We start from the raw sequence: 21706 nt of genomic DNA on the forward strand, positions 1-21706 counted from the left end.
GACATCCGATGTAAGGGGGGCTCTGATAGGACATCCGATGTAAGGGGGGATCTGGTGGGACATCCGATGTAAGGGGGGCTCTGATGGGACATCCGATGTAAGGGGGCTCTGCTGGGACATCCGATGTAAGGGGGGCTCTGCTGGGACATCCGATGTAAGGGGGGCTCTGATGGGACATCTGATGTAAGGGGGGCTTTGTTGGGACATCCGATGTAAGGGGGGATCTGGTGGGACATCCGATGTAAGGGGGGCTCTGATAGGACATCCGATGTAAGGGGGGATCTGGTGGGACATCCGATGTAAGGGGGGCTCTGATGGGACATCCGATGTAAGGGGGGATCTGGTGGGACATCCGATGTAAGGGGGGCTCTGATGGGACATCCGATGTAAGGGGGGCTCTGCTGGGACATCCGATGTAAGGGGGGCTCTGATGGGACATCTGATGTAAGGGGGGCTTTGTTGGGGCATCCGATGTAAGGGGGGCTCTGATGGGACATCCGATGTAAGGGGGGCTCTGATGGGACATCCGATGTAAGGGGGGCTCTGATGGGACATCCGATGTAAGGGGGGCTCTGATGGGACATCCGATGTAAGGGGGGCTTTGTTGGGACATCCGATGTAAGGGGGGCTCTGTTGGGACATCCGATGTAAGGGGGGCTCTGATGGGACATCCGATGTAGGGGGGGCTCTGATGGGACATCCAATGTAAGGGGGGCTCTGATGCAAGGGGGCGCTGCGCTGTGGTAGGGACACCCGATCTAAGGGGGCTATGTCATGGTAATTGTACATTACTTTTTTTTTTTTTTTTTTACACATATATAAATACATATAAATACACATATACTAGGATCTAATTCATCGCACAAACATAAGTGTTGGACTTCTACTGGAAATTTCCACAGATGGACCTCCTTGAATTTGAATCCCCCTGACGTAGGAAGTCATTGTGTCCTCCTAGCATGCTATGCTGCACCTCTCAGCTTTGTTTGGTGTAGTAGAGCATGCTCGGTTGGCGTCCTTTGTTGCCAGGCAACGCTGTGCTGTGATCTGTACACTGGGATGGATGACGCCTTTTGACCTGGAAGTGGAAAGACAGGATTGTCTCCATTCTACTTCCATCTGTTATTCCAGCATTCTCTCATCGGATTGATCAGTAAGCGATCGATGGTTTTTATTATTATTATTATTATTTAAGGTACTTATATAGCGCTGTCAATTTCCGCAGCCCTGGTTTTGCTCTGTATCTGTGTGAATGGCCACTTCTCTGATCACTGAGGGGAAGTGTAATCAAAACTGGAGCAGACAGAATCTGGAGCAGCTGTCCACGGCAACCAATCAGTTTCTAGCTTCAGCTTGTTCAGGTAAGCTTTGAAAACGAAAGATAGAAGCTGACTGGTTGCCGTGGACAACTGCTCCAGATTCTGTCTGCTCGAGTCTTCGTGAATTCCCCTTGTTATGTGTATTTGAGTGCTGGTTGTAGAGTTGCCACCTCATCCCTTTAAACCCGATCACATATGAAGTACACAGGTTCTGGGGCTGATTTAATGCAGATGAGGCACCAAGTGAGTTTAATTACCACCTTAATCAGCCCCAGAACCTGTGTAATTAACATGTGTTCTGGTTTAAAGGAATGAGGTGGTTGCTAGGGGCAACGTCTTACAGAAGTTTATTCCCATCTGCATATGTTTATATATTTTTTTCTGCTTGATGGTGATGATGTCATGTGATTGGGGGTGGAGATTTCACATGTAATGTATATTTGTGGATGTATTTGGGTACCTTTCAGGGTTTGTTCACACCATAAAATGCATCTAAGTACACGCTTTTTTTTTTTTTTTGTTGTATCATCCTGCGCATTTCTGGCAGCCTATTTATTTCAATGGGCAGCCCTACACATGTAAAATGCGCAAAATTAGCGTCACAAAAATTGTGACGCACCAAACCGCACGGTGCTGCAGTACCATTCATTTTAGATGGTGTGAACACATGCGTGTTTGCCAGACTCGTGGTGATGCGGTTCACCACTTCCTGCCGGCCGTACGCATATATGCGGCCCTGTGTAAACAAATTACTGCGCTGAGAGCGCGCTCCCAGCGGGTACCCGTAATGAGGAGAGCCGGCAAAAATGTAATCCTTGAAGTGACGTTTATTGGTACATCAGAGTGACAATAAAGCTGACGCGTTTCGGCAATAGCCTTAGTCGTAGCGGGTACCCAATGGGTACTGGATAGCTCCCGGCGCAATACTTGCATTCGGGAGCTTTCCGATCGTGTGACAGCCAAGCACAGCGGTCACATGACCGGAGTGCCAGGAGGGGAGGGTTTAAGAATGAATGGGACCCCCACAAACATATGGCACGTGCGCTCACAGCTGCCAAAACGCATGGTGCCACAGTAGTTATTTTAACCACTTCCCGCCCGGCCTATAGCAGGATGACAGCCGGGCAGTGGTTCAGTTATCCTGACTGGGTGTCATATGATGTCCAGCAGGATAACATGCCGGCGTGCGCCCGCGTTAGGTGGTGTTGTGTGTCACTCTGACACACCGCATCTCCGATCGTGGTAAGGAGCCTCTGACGGAGGTTTCTTACCACGTGATCAGCTGTGACCAATCACAGATGATCACAGCGTGAACCAGGAAGTGCCGGTTTAAGGGCTCTCCTCAGTTCGTGTCGATAGGGAGAGCTGATCGGTGGCTCTCCCTGTCAGAGGAGGGTGTGCGCTGAAAAACAGCACATTGATTATCAGCACAGCCAGCCCCCATCAGATGTGCCACAACAATGCCAATCAGTGCCCATCAGCTGCCAGTCAGTGCCCCATCAGGAACGCCTGTCAGTGTCCATAAGGACCCTTTCACTCTGGGGCGGCGTTGGCGGTAAAGCGGCGCTATTGTAAGTGGCACTTTACCGTCGGTATTCGGCCGCTAGTGGTGCGGTTTTACCCCCGGTAGCGGCCGAGAAAGGTTTAAAAACCACCGAAAGTGCGTCTGCAGAGGCGCTTTGCCGGCGGTATAGCCGCGCTGTCCCATTGATTTCAATGGGCAGGAGCGGTATACACTCCGCTCCTTCACCGCTCCAAAGATGTTGCTTGCAGGACTTTTTTTCCCGTCCTGCCAGCGCACCGCTCCGGTGTGAAAGCCCCTCGGGTCTTTCACACTGGAATTAAGACAGCGGCACTTTCGGGTCGGTTTGCAGGCGCTATTATTAGCGCAATAGCGCCTGCAAACCGCCCCAGTCTGAAAGGGCCCTAACAGTGCCCATCAGTGCCCATCAGTAACACCTGTCAGTACCACATCATCAGCACTGCCCATCAGTGCCATCTATTAGTGCCCATCAGTGCCACCTGTCCGTGCCAGCTATCAGTACCCATGAGTTCTGCATATCAGTGCCACCTATCGGTGCCCATCAATGCTGCATATCAGTACCCATCAATTCTACATATCAGTGCCACCTCATCAGTGCCCGTCAGTGAAGGAGAAAAACAAATTTTATAAACACATTTTTAGAAACGAAGAAAAACTTTTTTTTTTTTTTTAGTTTGTTTAGCAAAAAATAAAAACCCCAGAGGTGATCAAATACCACCAAAAGAAGGCTTGCCACCCGCCGGTATGCAGCTATTGAAATCCTCTTGGTTATAAACTATAGATCTTTTTGATCTGTTCTTCATTAGCATGTACTTCATCTTCCATATGGATGGACCTATAGGAGGCGATTTTAGCCTCCTCTGTGATTTCACCAAATGATCCTTTGCTTGCCCTCTCCTATATGATTGGAGCCTTATATTCAGATCATCAAATTTATAGGTACTTTGTAACTTTGGTTTGGTCCCCTCCGTTTTCCACTCATCCAGGACAATTACATTTGAGATTGTGATAGGTTTATGTTTGGATTTATGCAGGGCTTCTTTTCCAGGGGGAACTTGGTGGAACTCAGTTCCACCACCTCTGGCTCAGACCCTTTGGTACCTACTCACCACAATCACTTGTAAACACTGAAGTCCGGTTTCTGTGTTTACAAGTAACAGCTCTGCACTCTGTGTGTAACCCCCCCCCCATGAACTCTGCACTCTGTATGTAATGCAATCCTTGTATGTAATGCCCCTTTAAGATCCTTCTACTGTTTGTGAAATATGACCACACCCACTTTTAGATGTGATTTGGAGGGTGTGTGTGTGTGGGGGGGGGGACGGGTTTTGGGGGGTCGTGGTTGAGTTCCAGCACCTATTGTTTGAGAAAAAAAGCCCTGGATTTATGTATTGAGTACTATTTGAGTCTAATAACTATGTTATTCTTCAGGAGAAGTCGGTATCAGATCAATCACTATGATCATATATACAGTTGACTAATACTGAGTTCTCCTGAAGAAGCCATCGCTATGGCGAAACATGTAGAGATGTATTCAGTCGTATCTTCCTATGTACTGTATGATCTGTTTTTGACAGGAGTATTTTGCATTTTAGGATGTCTGTCTTAATAATTTTTTTTTTTTGCTGTAAATTCTTTATTTATCAGGGTATATCATGCGGTAATACAGAATGCTCAACAATATATGTTACAAGGACAATACCTGTTATACATCTCAATAGCTCTATTATGTATCAAATTTCTTTTTGATATTTTTATATATATCTTTTGTTTGGCTGTGTTATACGCACCTTAAAAATCCCATCCCTTCTGATCTGTGGTTCCAGTAGTTCATTGTTTAGTGAGTAAAAAACAATAGACATTCTACTAAAAAAAATCCATCCTATCCGACGTTACATTAAAAATATACAACCATCGGCCACTTTATTAGGTACACCTGTTCAATTGCTTGGTAACACAAATTGCTAATCAGCCAATCACATGGCAGCAACTCAACGCATTTCGGCATCTAGATGTGGTGAGGACGACTTGCTGAAGATCAACCAGAATGGGGACAAAAGGGGACTTAAAGCGGGGGTCCACCTACATCAACCTAAAAAAAAAAAAATATTAAAAGCCAGCAGCTACAAATACTGCAGCTGCTGACTTTTAATAAATGGCCACTTACCTGTCCCGGGGTCCAGCGATGTCGGCAGGCGACGCCGAGAACCCGCTCGGTTCTTGGCAGCTGCCGCCACCATCCTGGGTGAGGGAATCAGGAAGTGAAGCGTTGCGGCTTCACTTCCCGGTTCCCTACTGCGCATGCGCGAGTCGCGCTGTGCATCGTAAGTGGTCCCCGCTATCTCCTGGGACCTGTGTGTTTCCCAGGAGACAGCGTGGAGGGACAGGAAGAGGCATAGACTCCCGTGGGAGTCTATGCCGGAAGCGGGTGCAAATACCTGTCTTAGACAGGTATCTGCACCCCCCTCCCCCCTGAAAGGTGCCAAATGTGACACCGGAGGGGGGGGGGGGTTCCGAAAAGCGGAAGTTCCATTTTTGTGTGGAACTCCGCTTTAAGTGACTTTAGACGTGGTATGGTTGTTGGTGGCAGACGGGCTGGTCTGAGTATTTCAAAAACTGCTGATCTACTGGGATTTTCACACACAACCATCTCTCGGGTTTACAGAGAATGGTGGGAAAAAGAGAAAATATCCAGTGAGTGGCAGTTGTGTGGAGGAAAATGCCTTGTTTATGTCAGAGGAGAATGGGGCAGACTGGTTTGAGATGATAGAAAGTCAACAATAACTCAAATAACCACTCGTTACAACCAAGGTATGCAGAATACCATCTTTGAACGCACAACACATCCAGCCTTGAAGCAGATGGGCTACAGCAGCAGAAGACCACACCGGGTGCCACTCCTGTCAGCTAAGAAAAGAAAACTGAGGCTACAATTCACACAGGATCACCAAAATTGGACAATAGAAGATTGGAAAAACGTTGCCTGGTCTGATGAGTCTCGATTTCAGCTCCGACATTCAGATGGTGGGGTCAGAATTCGGCGCATGGATCCATCCTGCCTTGTATCACCGGTTCAGGCTGGTGGTGGGGGTGTAATGGTGGGGGGGATATTTTCTTGGCACACTTTGGGCCCCTTAGTACCAATTAATCATCGTTTAAACACCACGGCCCCCCTGAGTATTGTTGCTGACCATATCCATCCCTTTATGACTACAGTGTCCCCATCTTCTGATGGCTCCTTCCAGCAGGATAATGCACCATGTCACAAAGCTCCAATCATCTCACCACTGGACAATGAGGTCCCTGTACTCCAATGGCCTCCACACTCACCACATCTCATCCAATAGAGCGGATGTGGAGGAACGGGAGATTCGCATCATGGATGCCGACAAATCTGCAGCAATGCGTGATGCTATCATGTCACTATGGAGCAAAATCTCTGAGGAACTTCTCCAACACCTTGGTGTATCTTTTCCACGAAGAATGAAGGCAAAAGGGGGTCCAACCCGGGACTAGCAAGGTGTACCTAATAAAGTGGCCGGTAAGTGTATACTGACATCACATTTTAATCTATACGCTTTCAGATTGTTTTTTTTTTTTTTTTTTTACTAAGTATCAGTTTGACCACCTTTGAATGATATTGTCTATAGGAGGTATATAAATACCAGGCTCTGTATACACTAACATGTTACATTGTGTCTGATCTGATCTTCTCACCTTCTACATGGCAGGTTCCCCGCTGTAGTGCAGGTGTGGGGGGGGCTCTGATATTCTAGGAATACATGAATAAGCTATTGATGGAGGTGTGATGACGGGACACGGGTGAGCGGGGTCACATCACACCATGTACACAGAATAATACTGGCACATACATTGCTGTGTCAGCCTCATTCAGTGCGCCATCTAGTGGTGGCTTGATGCAGAGCGCAAACTCAATAAAGGGCGCTATCTGTGCGCATGGTGCTGAGAGAATCAGAGATGCTCAAATGTTAACTCTGAAGCACAAACTTATATAACAGTATGCCATGCGTCTGCTACCCCTGAAATGTGTATCTCTGACAACCTACCGCATAAAATATGTCTTTAAATTCTATTCCTTTCCTTCATGCAGAATGGCGAGTACAGTTCTTGGCGTGGGCACCGGAGTGTTTGTGATCTCGGCTATCTGGGTTGTCACCTTGCTGCTGTGTGTTCTGTTCTCCCGCGCGTCTGGGGCGGCCCGGTAAGAGCATGCCATGATATTGTCTTTATTCAACTTAGTGATAGATGTAAGGCGGTGTGCAGCGCTGCTCTGTAATCAGCTAAACATCGGCTTTTAGTCGCCTTCTGTTTAAAGGTGCAGTGTGGCCATCTGTATACTTCTCACATCACTGGTCCCCTTAAGAGTAGTTGGTCAGAAACTCCAGACATACTAGAGTAGATGATCAGAGACTCCAGACATGCTAGAGTAGATGGTCAGAGACTCCAGACATGCTAGAGTAGATGGTCAGAGACTCCAGACATGCTAGAGTAGATGGTCAGAGACTCCAGACATGCTAGAGTAGATGGTCAGAGACTCCAGACATGCTAGAGTAGATGGTCAGAGACTCCAGACATGCTAGAGTAGATGGTCAGAGACTCCAGACATGCTAGAGTAGATGGTCAGAGACTCCAGACATGCTAGAGTAGATGGTCAGAGACTCCAGACATGCTAGAGTAGATGGTCAGAGACTCCAGACATGCTAGAGTAGATGGTCAGAGACTCCAGACATGCTAGAGTAGATGGTCAGAGACTCCAGACATGCTAGAGTAGATGGCCAGAGACTCCAGACATGCTAGAGTAGAAGATCAGAGACTCCAGACATGCTAGAGTAGATGGCCAGAGACTCCAGACATGCTAGAGTAGAAGATCAGAGACTCCAGACATGCTAGAGTAGATGGCCAGAGAACCAAACATGCTAGAGTAGATGGTCAGAGACTCCAGACATGTTAGAGTAGATGGTCAGAGACTCCAGACATGCTAGAGTAGATGGCCAGAGACTCCAGACATGCTAGAGTAGAAGATCAGAGACTCCAGACATGCTAGAGTAGATGGCCAGAGACTCCAGACATGCTAGAGTAGAAGATCAGAGACTCCAGACATGCTAGAGTAGATGGCCAGAGAACCAAACATGCTAGAGTAGATGGTCAGAGACTCCAGACATGTTAGAGTAGATGGTCAGAGACTCCAGACATGCTAGAGTAGATGGTCAGAGACTCCAGACATGCTAGAGTAGAAGATCAGAGACTCCAAACATGCTAGAGTAGATGGTCAGAGACTCCAGACATACTAGAGTAGATGGTCAGAGACTCCAGACATGCTAGAATAGAAGGTCAGAGACTGCAGACTCGCTAGAGTAGATGGTTGGAAATTGCAGATGTGGTAGAGCAGATGGTCAGAGACTGCAGACATTTTAACATTTCTTTTAGCAACAACTATATATATATATAAAGTCTGAGAAAAAATAATATAAAGTAAAGAGAATGACCCGTATAGAAAGTGTGAAAGACGTCCTGCTAAATATTTTCCTTTACTTTCCCTGACCCAGGATCTAGACAGGGAAAACAATGACTACTGACTGACAGAAGCCTGAGACCTGCACGCTCCATCCTTGAGGCCTGCACACTCAATCCCGGGGGGGCTGCACACTCAATCCCGGAGGGCTGCACGCTCCATCCCATAAGGCCGCACGCTCCATCCCGGAGTCCTTCACACTCCTTCCCAGAGGGCTGCACGCTCCTTCCCAGAGGGCTGCACGCTCCTGCCCAGAAGGCTGCACGCTCCTTCCCAGAGGGCTGCAAGCTCCTGCCCAGAAGGCTGCACACTCCTTCCCAGAGGGCTGCACGCTCCTTCCCAGCGGGCAGCACGCTCCTTCCCAAAGGACTGCACGCTCCATCCCAAAGGGCTGCACGCTCCTTTCCAGAAGGCTGCACGCTCCATCCCAGAGTCCTTCACACTCCTTCCCAGAAGGCTGCACATTCAATCCCAGTGGGCAGCACGCTCCTTCCTAAAGGACTGCACGCTCCATCCCAGAGGACTGCACACTCCTTCCCAGTGGGCTGCACGCTCCTTACCAGAGGGCTGCACGCTCCTTCCCAGAGGGCTGCACACTCCTTCCCAGAGGGCTGCACACTCCTTCCCAGGGGGCTGCACACTCCTTCCCAGGGGGCTGCACACTCCTTCCCAGAGGGCTGCACACTCCTTCCCAGAGGGCTGCACACTCCTTCCCAGAGGGCTGCACACTCCTTCCCAGGGGGCTGCACACTCCTTCCCAGGGGGCTGCACACTCCTTCCCAGAGGGCTGCACACTCCTTCCCAGAGGGCTGCACACTCCTTCCCAGAGGGCTGCACACTCCTTCCCAGGGGGCTGCACACTCCTTCCCAGAGGGCTGCACACTCCTTCCCAGAGGGCTGCACACTCCTTCCCAGAGGGCTGCACACTCCTTCCCAGAGGGCTGCACACTCCTTCCCAGAGGGCTGCACACTCCTTCCCAGGGGGGCTGAATACGCCATCCCAGCAGGAAGCACGCTCCATTCCAGGGGGCTGCAGGCTCCATTCCAGGGGGCTGCACGCTCCTTCCCATAAGGCTACATGCTCCATCCCGGAGTCCTTCACACTCCTTCCCAAAGGACTGCACGCTCCATCCCAGAAGGCTGCACGCTACGTACCAGAGTGCTGCAGATCAGCCACAAGTTGTACAGACAAATATAAAGTGATACAATTCAGTAGACCTCCAGGAGCTCTCCTATGGGAGAATGTGGTACAATGGTAATCTATGTGGTTCCATCTTTTAACCTATGTGAAGAGTTCTGTACTTTTTGCCCTTACAGATTGCTGAGTGTTGTGTTCTTCCTTCTGGCGCTGATCATCACTCTGGTTCTGATCTTCTTCCCCCGAGCGAGTGAGACTTCCACGACACAGAAGGAGTTTCAGGTATTTTGTTGAGTGGGGTGCGGACCTTAGATGATATTGGGGCTAATTGGTTATTGTTAATACCGAATGGAAACCTCTACATCAATAATAAAAACCCAAACAAGCTTGTCCGAGGAGCTGACTCTTCACAGGCAAACTCACTAAACAAATGAACTTAGCTCCACCCCCTGGCTATTCTTGTGCAGCAGGTGTTGCTCTCCCAACTGGGCTTCTGTTACCCCCATCCACATGGTTCTCAAAAAAAAGTCAACACTGGAGTCAATATATAATCTGAATTTATTGACTAAAAATCAAGTGGTCCAATACAGAGCCGAATCTAACACGTTTTGGCTTACAAAGCCTTATTCATATGAGTTCACACATTTCAGCTTAAAAAGCCTTTATCACATACCTGGTAAAGACTGGAACATTGTGGAGGCCTCTCTTGCACCTCCTGCCCAACACTCCTGAAGGTGGAGACAGAGAGTGTAAGGGAAGGGAGTGGCACGAGTGCCGAAGTAGCTGGCTGGTGATGTCCACTCCATAGGTGGGTAGAGCTGGTAGTCGCAGTCCTTGGAACAGGATGCAGGAGTAGCTTGGCACCAGAGCAGGAGACGGTAGCAGGACCAGAAGATGAGCAGCAGTCAGCAACGACCGGGCAGCAAGGAACTGAATCAGCGGGCAAAGCTAGTCCAGAAGGCAGGCCAAGGTCAGTAACAGTCGGGCAAAGCAGTACAAAGTCAGCAGGCAGGGCAGGTCCAGTAAACAGGCCAGGGTTGGAGTAGTTGAATAAACAGAGCTAAAGCAAGAGCAGAAGCGAAGTCCAAAGACAATCCGGGTCATACACAGGTAAGCAGGTACAGCGGATCAGGTCTCAGGAACAAGCTGAAGACATTCAGCAACTGTTCATAGTGATAGATCAGTTTAAATAGGCCACTGAGTGCCAAGTGCTAATTGGTATACACATGTGCACGTGTGCGCGCTCGCGCACGAATATCCGAGCGATGAACTGACACATACAATATCTCACAAAATAAATACACCCCTCACATTCTTGTAAATATTTTCTTCTATCTTTTCATGTGACAACACTGAAGAAATGACACTTTGCTACAATGTAAAGTAGTGAGTGTACAGCTTGTATAACAGTGTAAATTTGCTGTCCCCTCAAAATAACTCAACACACAGCCAATGATGTCTAAACCGCTGGCAACAAAAGTGAGTACACCCCTAAGTGAAAATGTCCAAATTGGGCCCAATTAGTTATTTTCCCTGCCCAGGGTCATGTGACTCGTTAGTGTTACAAGGCCTCAGGTGTGAATGGGGAGCAGGTGTGTTAAATTTGGTGTTATCGCTCTCACTCTCTCATACTGGTCACTGGAAGTTCAACATGGCACCTCATGGCAAAGAACTCTCTGAGGGTCTGAAAAAAAAGAATTATTGCTCTACATAAAGATGGCCTAGGCTATAAGAAGATTGCCAAGACCCTGAAACTGAGCTGCAGCATGGTGGCCAAGACCAAACAGCGGTTTAACAGGACAGGTTCCACTCAGAACAGGCCTCGCCATGGTCCACCAAAGAAGTTGAGGGCATGTACTCAGCGTCATATTCAGAGGTTGTCTTTGGGAAATAGATATATGAGTGCTGCCAGCATTGCTACAGAGGTTGAAGGGATGGGGGTCAGCCTGTTAGTGCTCAGACCATACGCCGCACGCTGCATCAAATTGGTCTGCATGGCTGTTGTCCCAGAAGGAAGCCTCTTCTAAAGATGATGCACAAGAAAGTCCCCAAACAGTTTGCTGAAGACAAGCAGACTAAGGACATGGATTACTGGAACCACGTCCTGTGGTCTGATGAGACCAAGATAAACATATTTGGTTCAGATGGTGTCAAGCGTGTGTGGCGGCAACCAGGTGAGGAGTACAAAGACAAGTGTGTCTTGCCTACAGTCAAGCATGGTGGTGGGAGTGTCATGGTCTGGAGCTGCATGAGTGCTGCCGACACTGGGGAGCTACAGTTCATTGAGGGAACCATGAATGCCAACATGTATTGTGACATACTGAAGCAGAGCATGATCCCCTCCCTTCGGAGACTGGGCCTCAGGGCAGTATTCCAACATGATAATGACCCCAAACACACCTCCAAGATGACCACTGCCTTGCTAAAGAAGCTGAGGGTAAAGGTGATGGACTGGCTAAGCATGTCTCCAGACCTAAACCCTATTGATCATCTGTGGGGCATCCTCAAACAGGGTGGAGGAGCGCAAGGTCTCTAACATCCACCAGCTCCGTGATGTCATCATGGAGGAGGGGAAGAGGACTCCAGTGACAACCTGTGAAGCTCTGGTGAACTCCATGCCCAAGAGTGTTAAGGCAGTGCTGGAAAATAATGGTGGCCACACAAAATATTGATACTTTGGGCCCAATTTGGACATTTTCACTTAGGGGTGTACTCACTTTTGTTGCCAGCGGTTTAGACATCATTGGCTGTGTGTTGAGTTATTTTGAGGGGACAGAAAATTTACACTGTTATACAAGCTGTACACTCACTACTTTACATTGTAGCAAAGTGTCATTTCTTCAGTGTTGTCACATGAAAATATAGAAGAAAATATTTACAGAAATGTGAGGGGTGTACTCACTTTTCTGAGATGCTGTATCTAACATTGCCCCTTTGCCCAGAAAAATGAACATGTGTGCAATGTGCACGTGCATTGACACCAGCACGTGTCCGCACTGGCCTTCTGGTGTTAGGAATCTGTTTTACCTTACAGTCTTACTCAAAGCTATGAACTAACGCGTTTTGGCTTACAAAGCCTTACTCATAGATATGGGCTTATGGATTTTAGCCTACAAAGCCTTTCTGATAGCTAACTCATTTTGGCTTACAAAGTCTTACTCATATATAAGCTAAAGTGCTTGGCTTACAAAGCCTTACTCATATAAGTTTACACATTTCAGCTTACAAAGTCTTACACATAGCTATGAGCTAACTCGTTTTGGCTTACAAAGCCTTACTGATAGCTAACTCATTTTGGCTTACAAAGCCTTACTCATCAATTTGAACTTACGCATTTCAGCTTACAAAGCCTTACTCATAGCTATGAGTAAGGCTTTGTGAGCTGAAAAGAGTTAGCTCTCAAGTGTATATTGATTTTTAATAAACCCTGTGGATTATGTGTGGGCTCCAGTGTTGATCTTTGAGAAACACAGACAACCCCTCTCATAGAAATGACCACGCCACATAAACTTGCCGGGCACATCAAGATTACTAAATCACACCCAATGCTGCACTTTACCTTATGTGACCTAAAGCCTAGGCGGCTATTCTATTTCTCTTATGATAGTCTATTATATTTTTATTCAGATGAATCCTGACTGAGGGACATGCAGTAAAAACTAAACTTAACAATTGCACAATTGTAGAGGCTCCTATCCTGGACTGAAATGGCTTACTCTGATTTCACTGCACACTGTGAGCTTCTCACAATGTGCATTAGAAGCTGCAGTAGGTCAGATAGAGCCTGCCTTATTTTCATATATAGGAGGAGGTAAGTGGGGACCAGAGAGAGAGGAGGATCAGTAAACCAGAGGATCAGCAGAGCTGGGGGTGCTACTGAGTGAGGGATCAGCAGAGCTGGAGGTTACTACTGAGCGGGGGATCAGCAGAGCTGGGGGTGCTACTGAGTGGGGGATCAGCAGAGCTGGAGGTTACTACTGAGCGAGGGATCAGCTGAGCTGGGGGTACTACTGAGTGGGGTATTTGCTTAACAAGGGTACCAATGAACTGGGAATCTGCTGAGTGGCCGTATTACTGAATGCGGGATCAGCAAAGGTGGGGGTATTACTGAGTGGGGGATCAGCAGAGCTGGGGGTTACTACTAAGTGGGGGATAAGCAGAGCTGGGGGTACTACTGAGTGGGGGATCTGCTGAAAGAGGGTACCAATGAGCTGGGGATCTGCTGAGTGGGTGTACATCTGAGCGGGGGATCAGTAGAGCTGGAGGTTATGACTGAGTGGGGGATCTGCAGAGTTGGAGGTTACTACTGAGTGGGGGATCTGCAGAGCTGGAGGTTACTACTGAGCGGGGAATTAGCAAAGTTGGGGTAATACTTAGTGGGGTTTCTGCTGAACAAGGGTACCAATGAGCTGGGGATCTTCAGAGTTGGAGGTTACTACTGAGCGGGGGATCAGCAGAGCTGGGGGTACTACTGAATGAGGTCTCTGTTGAGCAAGGGTAGCAATGAGCTGGGAATCTGCTGAGAGGGGTTACTACTGAGTGGGGGATCAGCAGAGCTGGGGGTACTACTAATCTTCAAAAACACCTCAAAAATGTATGTTAAAGTGGAAATGAGCCCTCACTCCTCCAAACTGACATCCAACTATCAAGGCATTTTGATATTCGCATAGCCCCTCCCAAGAGCCAACCCACTGCTTTTATCGTGACTGAGGGCTTCTAAGGGGAGTACTGCCTGCCCCTCCCACCAGCCATTATCTGCCTGCAGTGCATAGAGAAGCACAGAGACCCAGTGATGACATCACCATATTTGAAAAAAGCTATGTAGCGTCATGAGAAAGGTTGTATTGAATGATTGGCTGTTGATTGATGGAAACATTTCCAATATGTCGTTTAATTGACTTCTGTCCAGCAGGGGAGCCCACACACTGATCAAAGTTCGGCTGGGCCAGCAGGAATCGGTTAGATTTGGATCGGGGTATGGCCAGCTTTATAGGGCTTGTTCTGTGATTCTGCGGGGCACTTTATTCCTGTAGTGGCGGCTCTCGTTATTCCACACTGCCCATGGGGAGCGCACACAGCCTTGGATTACTATGATAACCCCCCCCTATATACTCAATAAGAGGTCATTGTATGAGGAGTAGTGGTGAGATGGACATTGGTACTCCATGTGATTTACTCAGCTGCTGCGGCAGTTCTTCTCCGAGAACTAATTATGAGATTTGTGTGTGCGTCTCCCTCTCCATCCTCCTCTCAGCGCAGCTCAATAGTCCATCCATAATACATGACTCCGGCTTTACCCACCGAAGGCCCACTAATTGGCTAATTAGAAAAGCGAAGCATCTTGTGCGGACAAACACGCCGACCACCAGAGACTCGTTCAGCGAGGAAGCCAAGGTCAGCCTTTCATGCGGGCGCAGCGTCCTGACCTTTCTTGTAGCAGCGTGTTTGGCAGCTCCCCGGGGGGCCCGGCCATGGCGGTGGATTGGTCTGGCCATCCCCTTTTATGTTCTCACACTTTGTTTCATGTCCACCATCTGAAAAAAAAAAAAAGGAACTTTTATTTGGCCGCTGTTCAAAAAATGTATTTTTCATCATTATGAGCCTGAAGGAGAATTGTCCAGTGTTTTCACCCATCGTAGCAGGATGAGAAGTTGTAGTTCGGTGTGTATGGGGGGCGACTGAGAGGCTTCCTTCACTTCTGAGTCTGTATCTACCACAAGGGTCCAGTGTGTGATGTGTAGATACTCTGAGTTCTAGCAGTCTCATGTAATTTCTCTCCTGTCTACGACTGGTTCCTGTATCATGTCCCCAGTCTCCAACATCTGCTGTATCATGTCTGCAGTCTCTGACCATCTCCTGTATCATGTCTGCAGTCTCCAACATCTCCTGTATCATGTCTGCAGTCTCCAACATCTCCTGTATCATGTCCGCAGTCTCCAACATCTCTTGTATCATGTCCGCAGTCTCCAACATCTCTTGTATCATGTCCGCAGTCTCCAACATCTCTTGTATCATGTCCTCAGTCTCCAACATCTCTTGTATCATGTCCGCAGTCTCCAACATCTCTTGTATCATGTCTGCAGTCTCCAACATCTCTTGTATCATGTCCTCAGTCTCCAACATCTCTTGTATCATGTCCGCAGTCTCCAACATCTCTTGTATCATGTCCGCAGTCTCCAACATCTCCTGTATCATGTCCGCAGTCTCCAACATCTCTTGTATCATGTCCGCAGTCTCCAACATCTCCTGTATCATGTCCGCAGTCTCCAACATCTCCTCTATCATGTCCCCAGTCTTCAACATCTCTTGTATCATGTCTGCAGTCTCCAACATCTCTTGTATCATGTCTGCAGTCTCCAACATCTCTTGTATCATGTCCGCAGTCTCCAACATCTCTTGTATCATGTCCTCAGTCTCCAACATCTCCTGTATCATGTCCCCATTCTTCAACATCTCTTGTATCATGTCTGCAGTCTCCAACATCTCCTCTATCATGTCCCCAGTCTTCAACATCTCCTCTATCATGTCCCCAGTCTTCAACATCTCTTGTATCATGTCCCCAGTCTCCAACATCTCCTCTATCATGTCCCCAGTCTTCAACATCTCTTGTATCATGTCCGCAGTCTCCAACATCTCTTGTATCATGTCCTCGGTCTCCAACATCTCCTGTATCATGTCCCCATTCTTCAACATCTCTTGTATCATGTCCGCAGTCTCCAACATCTCTTGTATCATGTCCCCAGTCTCCAACATCTCCTGCATCTTGTCCGCAGTCTCCATCATCTCCTGTATCATGTCTGTGTCAGGTCACCTTGAGGCTAGGTGACAGATGCACACCGTTGGAATCAGGAGTGCACCGCAAGGTAGTGGATCCTACGGCTGACTGCTGCAGATGGGAGACAGGGTGGTAAGGAAGGCAGGGCCGCTGGAACACCAACACGGATCCCACTGGGGTTAGAGCTTAAGATTCTCTAGGGCGTGGAGTCTAAGAGCTAGGAGGTGTTCACCAGAATCTCTAGTGGTGAGGATGGACTGGGCTGCAACTGGCTCCAGGTCGTGACCCCCAGGGTCCCCCAGCTCACGCCCACAGTAGGCAACAGATAGGGATAGTAAGGGACAAGCCAAGGTCGGGGCCACAAGCAGACAAGGACAACAGAGTTCACGCCAAAGGTTCAGGGTCACAGGCAAACGGGGATAGTCGGGGACACGCCAAAGGTCAGGGTCACGAGCAGACAGGAATAGTTGAGAACACGCCAAGGTCGGTAACAGAAACAAGCGTAGAACACACGGCAAATAGGAAGCTAAACACACAAAGGTTGATCAGCAGGGCTGGCCTGCAGTGCAGAGGTTAATATAGAGTTCTCTGATAGGGGCTGGGGTGGAGCCATGCTAGAGGAGAGATTATAAAAGCAGTCAAGTGAGAGTCAGCTGGTCTCTAGAGATGAACGCATGGAGACAGGTAAGCTGACAGACAAACTATTGCATAACCATGACAGTCCGCAGCCTCTGACCATCTCCTGTATCATGTCCACAGTCTCTGACTATCTAATGTATCATGTCCACAGTGTCCAACATCTCCTGTATCATGTCCACAGTGTCCAACATCTCCTGTTTCATGTCCCCAGTCTCTGACCATCTCCTGTAATATGTCCACAGTCTCTGACCATCTTTTTTATTGCATCCTCAGTCTCTGACCATCTCTGGTATCTTGTTCACGGTCCTTGACCATCTCCTGTAGTATGCCCATAGTCTCTGACCATCTCCTGTAGTATGTCCACAGTCTCTTACCATCTCTCGTACTATGCCCATAATCTTTGACTATATCCTGTTGAGTGTCTGCTGTCTCTGTTATTGAATATTGACATTTATGTGTAGCCCTTTGGTGATGTCAGGGGCCACACTTGAGGCCCCCTGTATCAAGAAAATTGACCATCACTGCCATACACCCTGGAAATTCAAACTGCCTCATGTGGCCCTATTACTGCTGCTTGTAGGCCAGCTAGAGGTAGCCTCTGAGGACAAAAACATAGAAACTGTCATGGCTGGTGCAGGATGACTCTGATGTCAATGACCTTGGGGCAAGCATGCCTTAACCTCTCACCACCCCATGTAACCCATATGTGCAGCGGCAGAGGGTGCGCTCTAACTCCCACATGCTGCACATTGGCATCCATGGGCGGCCGAGGTTCCTGTGCTGAGGGTGTGTTTACTGCACCCTCCTAGCACAGTGACTGAGCTGTCATAGACAGTGCCTGGTCTCTAGCAATTATCAAGAGCCGGCAGGACCCACTCCCAATCACGTGACAGTGGTCACGTGATCAGGCAGTCCTTAACTGATCAGTCAAATCCAGTCAAAGGGATGCCGGGGCTTGGTAAGAAGGGATTTAGTATAGTCTGAAAAGTCTGAACTCCCCCTTTACTGCATATAACCCACTCTGTAGTAAAGCAAGGATCAGGATGATGGCCAGGAAGCCTTCATATATTGTTTATGGGGCCATTAGTGATTTGATGTGGGAAGGAGAACCCTAACCAGCACTTCAGCCTTTCTCGCCTAGGCAAGAATTACTTTGCATCCAATCCACGCATGTGAAAATGCGGTGAAGGGCTTTGCCTGGCCTTCAGTATCCACAGGACTTTGTCTTCGGTCAGCGAACATTCTGAAGACTTGGAACGTGTGCAGACTCAACATAATTTTCCATACCTACCCAATAATGCCACGTTTGCGCGCCTGCACATGCGCAGAGCTGCCACAGGGCTCTGCTAGGGTCCGAAGGACGAGGAGAGACCTTTAGCACATCTAGACCATCAAAGATGGCGGTGCCAGTAAGGGGGCAGCAGTAAGGGGACTGAAGTTCCTCTTTAAAAACAAATTGTCAGTAGCAGCTTCTGTACCATTACAGGTTCCATGAGAATTTGAATATTGGGCCGCAGGGGGTTCTGTACCTTTTATTGTTAACATTTCCTTACATCACTCTGATGTTCAACACTCAGAAAATGATTTTTTGGCACCTTTATTATGGATATCATTAATATTCATTGTTAATTTATATAGCGGTATCATCTCCTGTGCCTGTTTATTAGGTAAGTGTTACCAATAGGCATGAGTCATACAGATAATACAAATCCCGAAATATAGAAAGTGGAGGAAGCAGAGAAGAGGCCGGTGAATGTAATAGGAAGTCTTTTTTACTTTTAAAGCAGAACTCCAGGAAAAAGTTTTTTGTTTTTTTTTAATTGCTTGTTTTGCCTAGGGGCGCACAGAAAGCCTATACTCACCAGATCCTTCAATTCCCCCGGAAAATGGCGGTGGACTGATCCTGTTGTCCTCACATCCAGAGCCAGTTTATGGGCGTGATGACGTCAGAATTCCGCAGTGCAGTGTCCCCAATGTGCGGTTCTCAGGATTGCTTCTATCATACAAATGTATATGTTCTCTGCCCCGTACAGATTGTGGACACGTTCTTCATCGGCCGCTACGTCCTGCTGTCTGTCATGAGCCTCATCTTCCTGGCCAGCGTCTTCCTGTCTCTCTTGTACTACATTCTGGAACCCCTTTATGCCAAACGCCTTCGGTTCCATTAGTTTCAGCAGCCAAGGATTTCAAGGTAATTTATTCATTTGCTATATTACGGCTACAGAATAATTTTTTCTACATACAGATGTGTTTTAAATATGAACTTGAAGGATTCTTGTTTTTTTTAAGAAGAAACACTTTATTTTCCAACTGAGACCCTCTTTCCTGGCACATAGGAAGTCTCGGTATGGATTTTAGCTCTGGTGGTCTGTTTGTTAGGTACACACCAAATCTTGGCAGCATGTAAAAGGTTTGCCTTGTGCTGCCTCCTCTCCTGCAGCAATGTTGGTTATGTATAAAAACTACATGTATGGTAAGCCGCTATTGCTGATTTCCTTCCGCAAATATTAGTATTTTGTAAGCCAAGAATCAGAATGAGTACGTAGCATGTGAAGTCGGAACTCTTGACCTGGACCCTTGTTCCAGGCCAGTTGGCTCCTTTTTATATTAGCATTGCCCTTTGAAGAGCGCTTTGTGGTGGAAGCCTTTCAGAAGACATTTGACAGGTGGCTGACTAGCAGTTTTATTTTTTTTTAATAATAAACATGTCTTACTTATTGCTATGTGCAATCCTCCTCTTCTGGGGTCCACCGTTGGCGCTCCCGTCTCCTCCTCTTTAGTGAGTGCCCCCATAGAAAGACGCTTCCTATGGGGGGCACTTGTACAAGCTTGCTCCCAAGCCACCGCTGTCTGCGTCTGTAGACACAGACAGTCGGGCTTGACCCTGCCCCCCGCTCCCTTTTCATAGGGAGCCAATAGCCCCCCGCTGCTATCAATCTGCCCAGTGAGGATGCCGAGCCCTTGTGCACAACGCTGGATGGATCGAGTTCGGGTAAGTATAAGGGGGAGGGGGGTCTCGGACTCTAAAGTTTTTTTACCTTAACGCAGATAATGCATTAAAGTAAAAACTTTAAGGCTTTAGAACCACTTTAAGCCCCCAAAGCCCCCACCACCATGCTACAATCAGAAGGTTGTGATGTGGCCCCATTCACCTAAATGGATCATGTTCTGCCTGCTAAATGTGGCATGGGGTATTATTTTTGGCATGGGCGTAGCATCTGTACATCCCTATTCGGCTGCCTGTGCAGCTTAAGGTGGGGGGGGGGGTAAACACACAGCTTAACCTTCTCTTTTCACAATCCCCATGTCAGAAACCATTAAATCAGACCGAGACAGAAGTACAGTTAAATCACGCTTGTTTAATAATAAAAGTAAAAAGAACAAACGTAGTCAAAACATAGCCAAAGTTCAGTAACCGGAACGGATAGTCAGCCAAGCCAGAAGTCAGGGATCAATGTAGTGGAACAGCAAGCAGGATCTGGAGCCAGAAGGGATGTCAGCAAAGCAAGTCATGAACAGGATCGCAGGAGATCGTTTCTGTGATGTTGGCCAAGGCGAAGGCAGAGAACCTCTGGACTGGATGGCTTAAGTAGGCAGGACTGACGAGCAAGATATCATCAACAGGTGAGTAAATGTGGAGAGATAGGAGCTGGCAATTAGCCGACAGCTGAGCAGCCAGCTCAGAGAAGGAAGGGCTGAGCCCAGCCCTGACAGCACAATCACAAGTGTAAATCTTGCCCATATCTTTGGCCATTTCTGTCATGATAGGTTACAGGGTGGATTTATGGGGTTGTGGTGGCAGACTCTTCTGGATCAGTCTCCCCACCCCCACCCATCCTGCCCCAGAAGACTGTGGGGGAAGGAGAAGGGGGCTGAACTTCCAGCTCAGATGTCAAAACCAGGTACATGCCCCCCCCCCCCCCCAAAAAAAGTGCCAAATGTGGCAGTGGAGGGTGCAAACAAGAGGCGCTTCCCCTTTTGGGTGGAGCTCCGCTTCATCCAGGTTTAGAATTCATTATTCGATATTGTGAGCCAAGAAGAAGAAAATATGAAATATGCAATTTCCAAATCAAGTGCTGATAGTTTACCATGTTATCATGTATAGAATAATCTGCATTGTCAGTCTTCTGTGTTCAAATATGACCAATTCTACATATATGTCTAATCATTGTTTTTTTTATATGAAATTATAGATAAACCTCTCTCCGTCTTCTGAAGAACCAGATCATGAGTCTGTGAAACGCGTAGAGAAGGCTGCCCTTATTCCAATGCTGGAATCTAGGTTTTTTGGACTACAAACACTTTGGAATATCATATGTGTGTATTGAATGTAGTTGTGTAAAGACAGAACAGGCATGGGGAGAATTTTTGCTGAATGCACTTCAAAACGGTCCTTTGACCTTCATTGTATCTATATTTTTATATTCTGTTGTGTTTTTTTAAGAGTTTTTGGTTAATAAAAATAAATATTTTTCAGTATTTATTGACTTTATGTGTATATCTCTAGCACCTTAAAAGTCCTGTTTGTATGATGTGTTGGTTGCTCTGAGATAACAGGACATTTCCAGTAGCTGGAAATAAGACATTCAGTTTCCGTGTTAGACAAAAGCTAATTAACCTCTTGCTTACCGGGCACTCCCCCTCCCCCCTTCCTGCCCAGGACAATTTTCAGCTTTCAGTGCTGTCACACTTTGAATGACAATTGCGCGGTCATACAAGGCTGCACCCATATGACATTTTTGTCTGTTTTTTCATATAA

The 21706-nt window shown here is 47.6% G+C and overlaps 1 protein-coding gene across 1 annotated transcript; it reads left to right on the forward strand.

Moving 5' to 3' along the window:
- Nucleotides 1-1063: 1063 nt before the first annotated feature.
- Nucleotides 1064-21426, forward strand: TMEM218 (transmembrane protein 218). The gene is given in 6 exon segments (XM_073603574.1): nucleotides 1064-1128; nucleotides 1130-1153; nucleotides 6974-7084; nucleotides 9713-9815; nucleotides 18981-19138; nucleotides 21141-21426. Coding segments are annotated over 5 exon segments (438 nt in total). The 3' UTR covers nucleotides 19116-19138; nucleotides 21141-21426.
- The last annotated feature ends 280 nt before the right edge of the window (nucleotides 21427-21706 follow it).

This window comes from Aquarana catesbeiana, linkage group LG10, assembly GCF_042186555.1.
Source record: "Aquarana catesbeiana isolate 2022-GZ linkage group LG10, ASM4218655v1, whole genome shotgun sequence".
Lineage (NCBI taxonomy): Eukaryota > Metazoa > Chordata > Amphibia > Anura > Ranidae > Aquarana > Aquarana catesbeiana.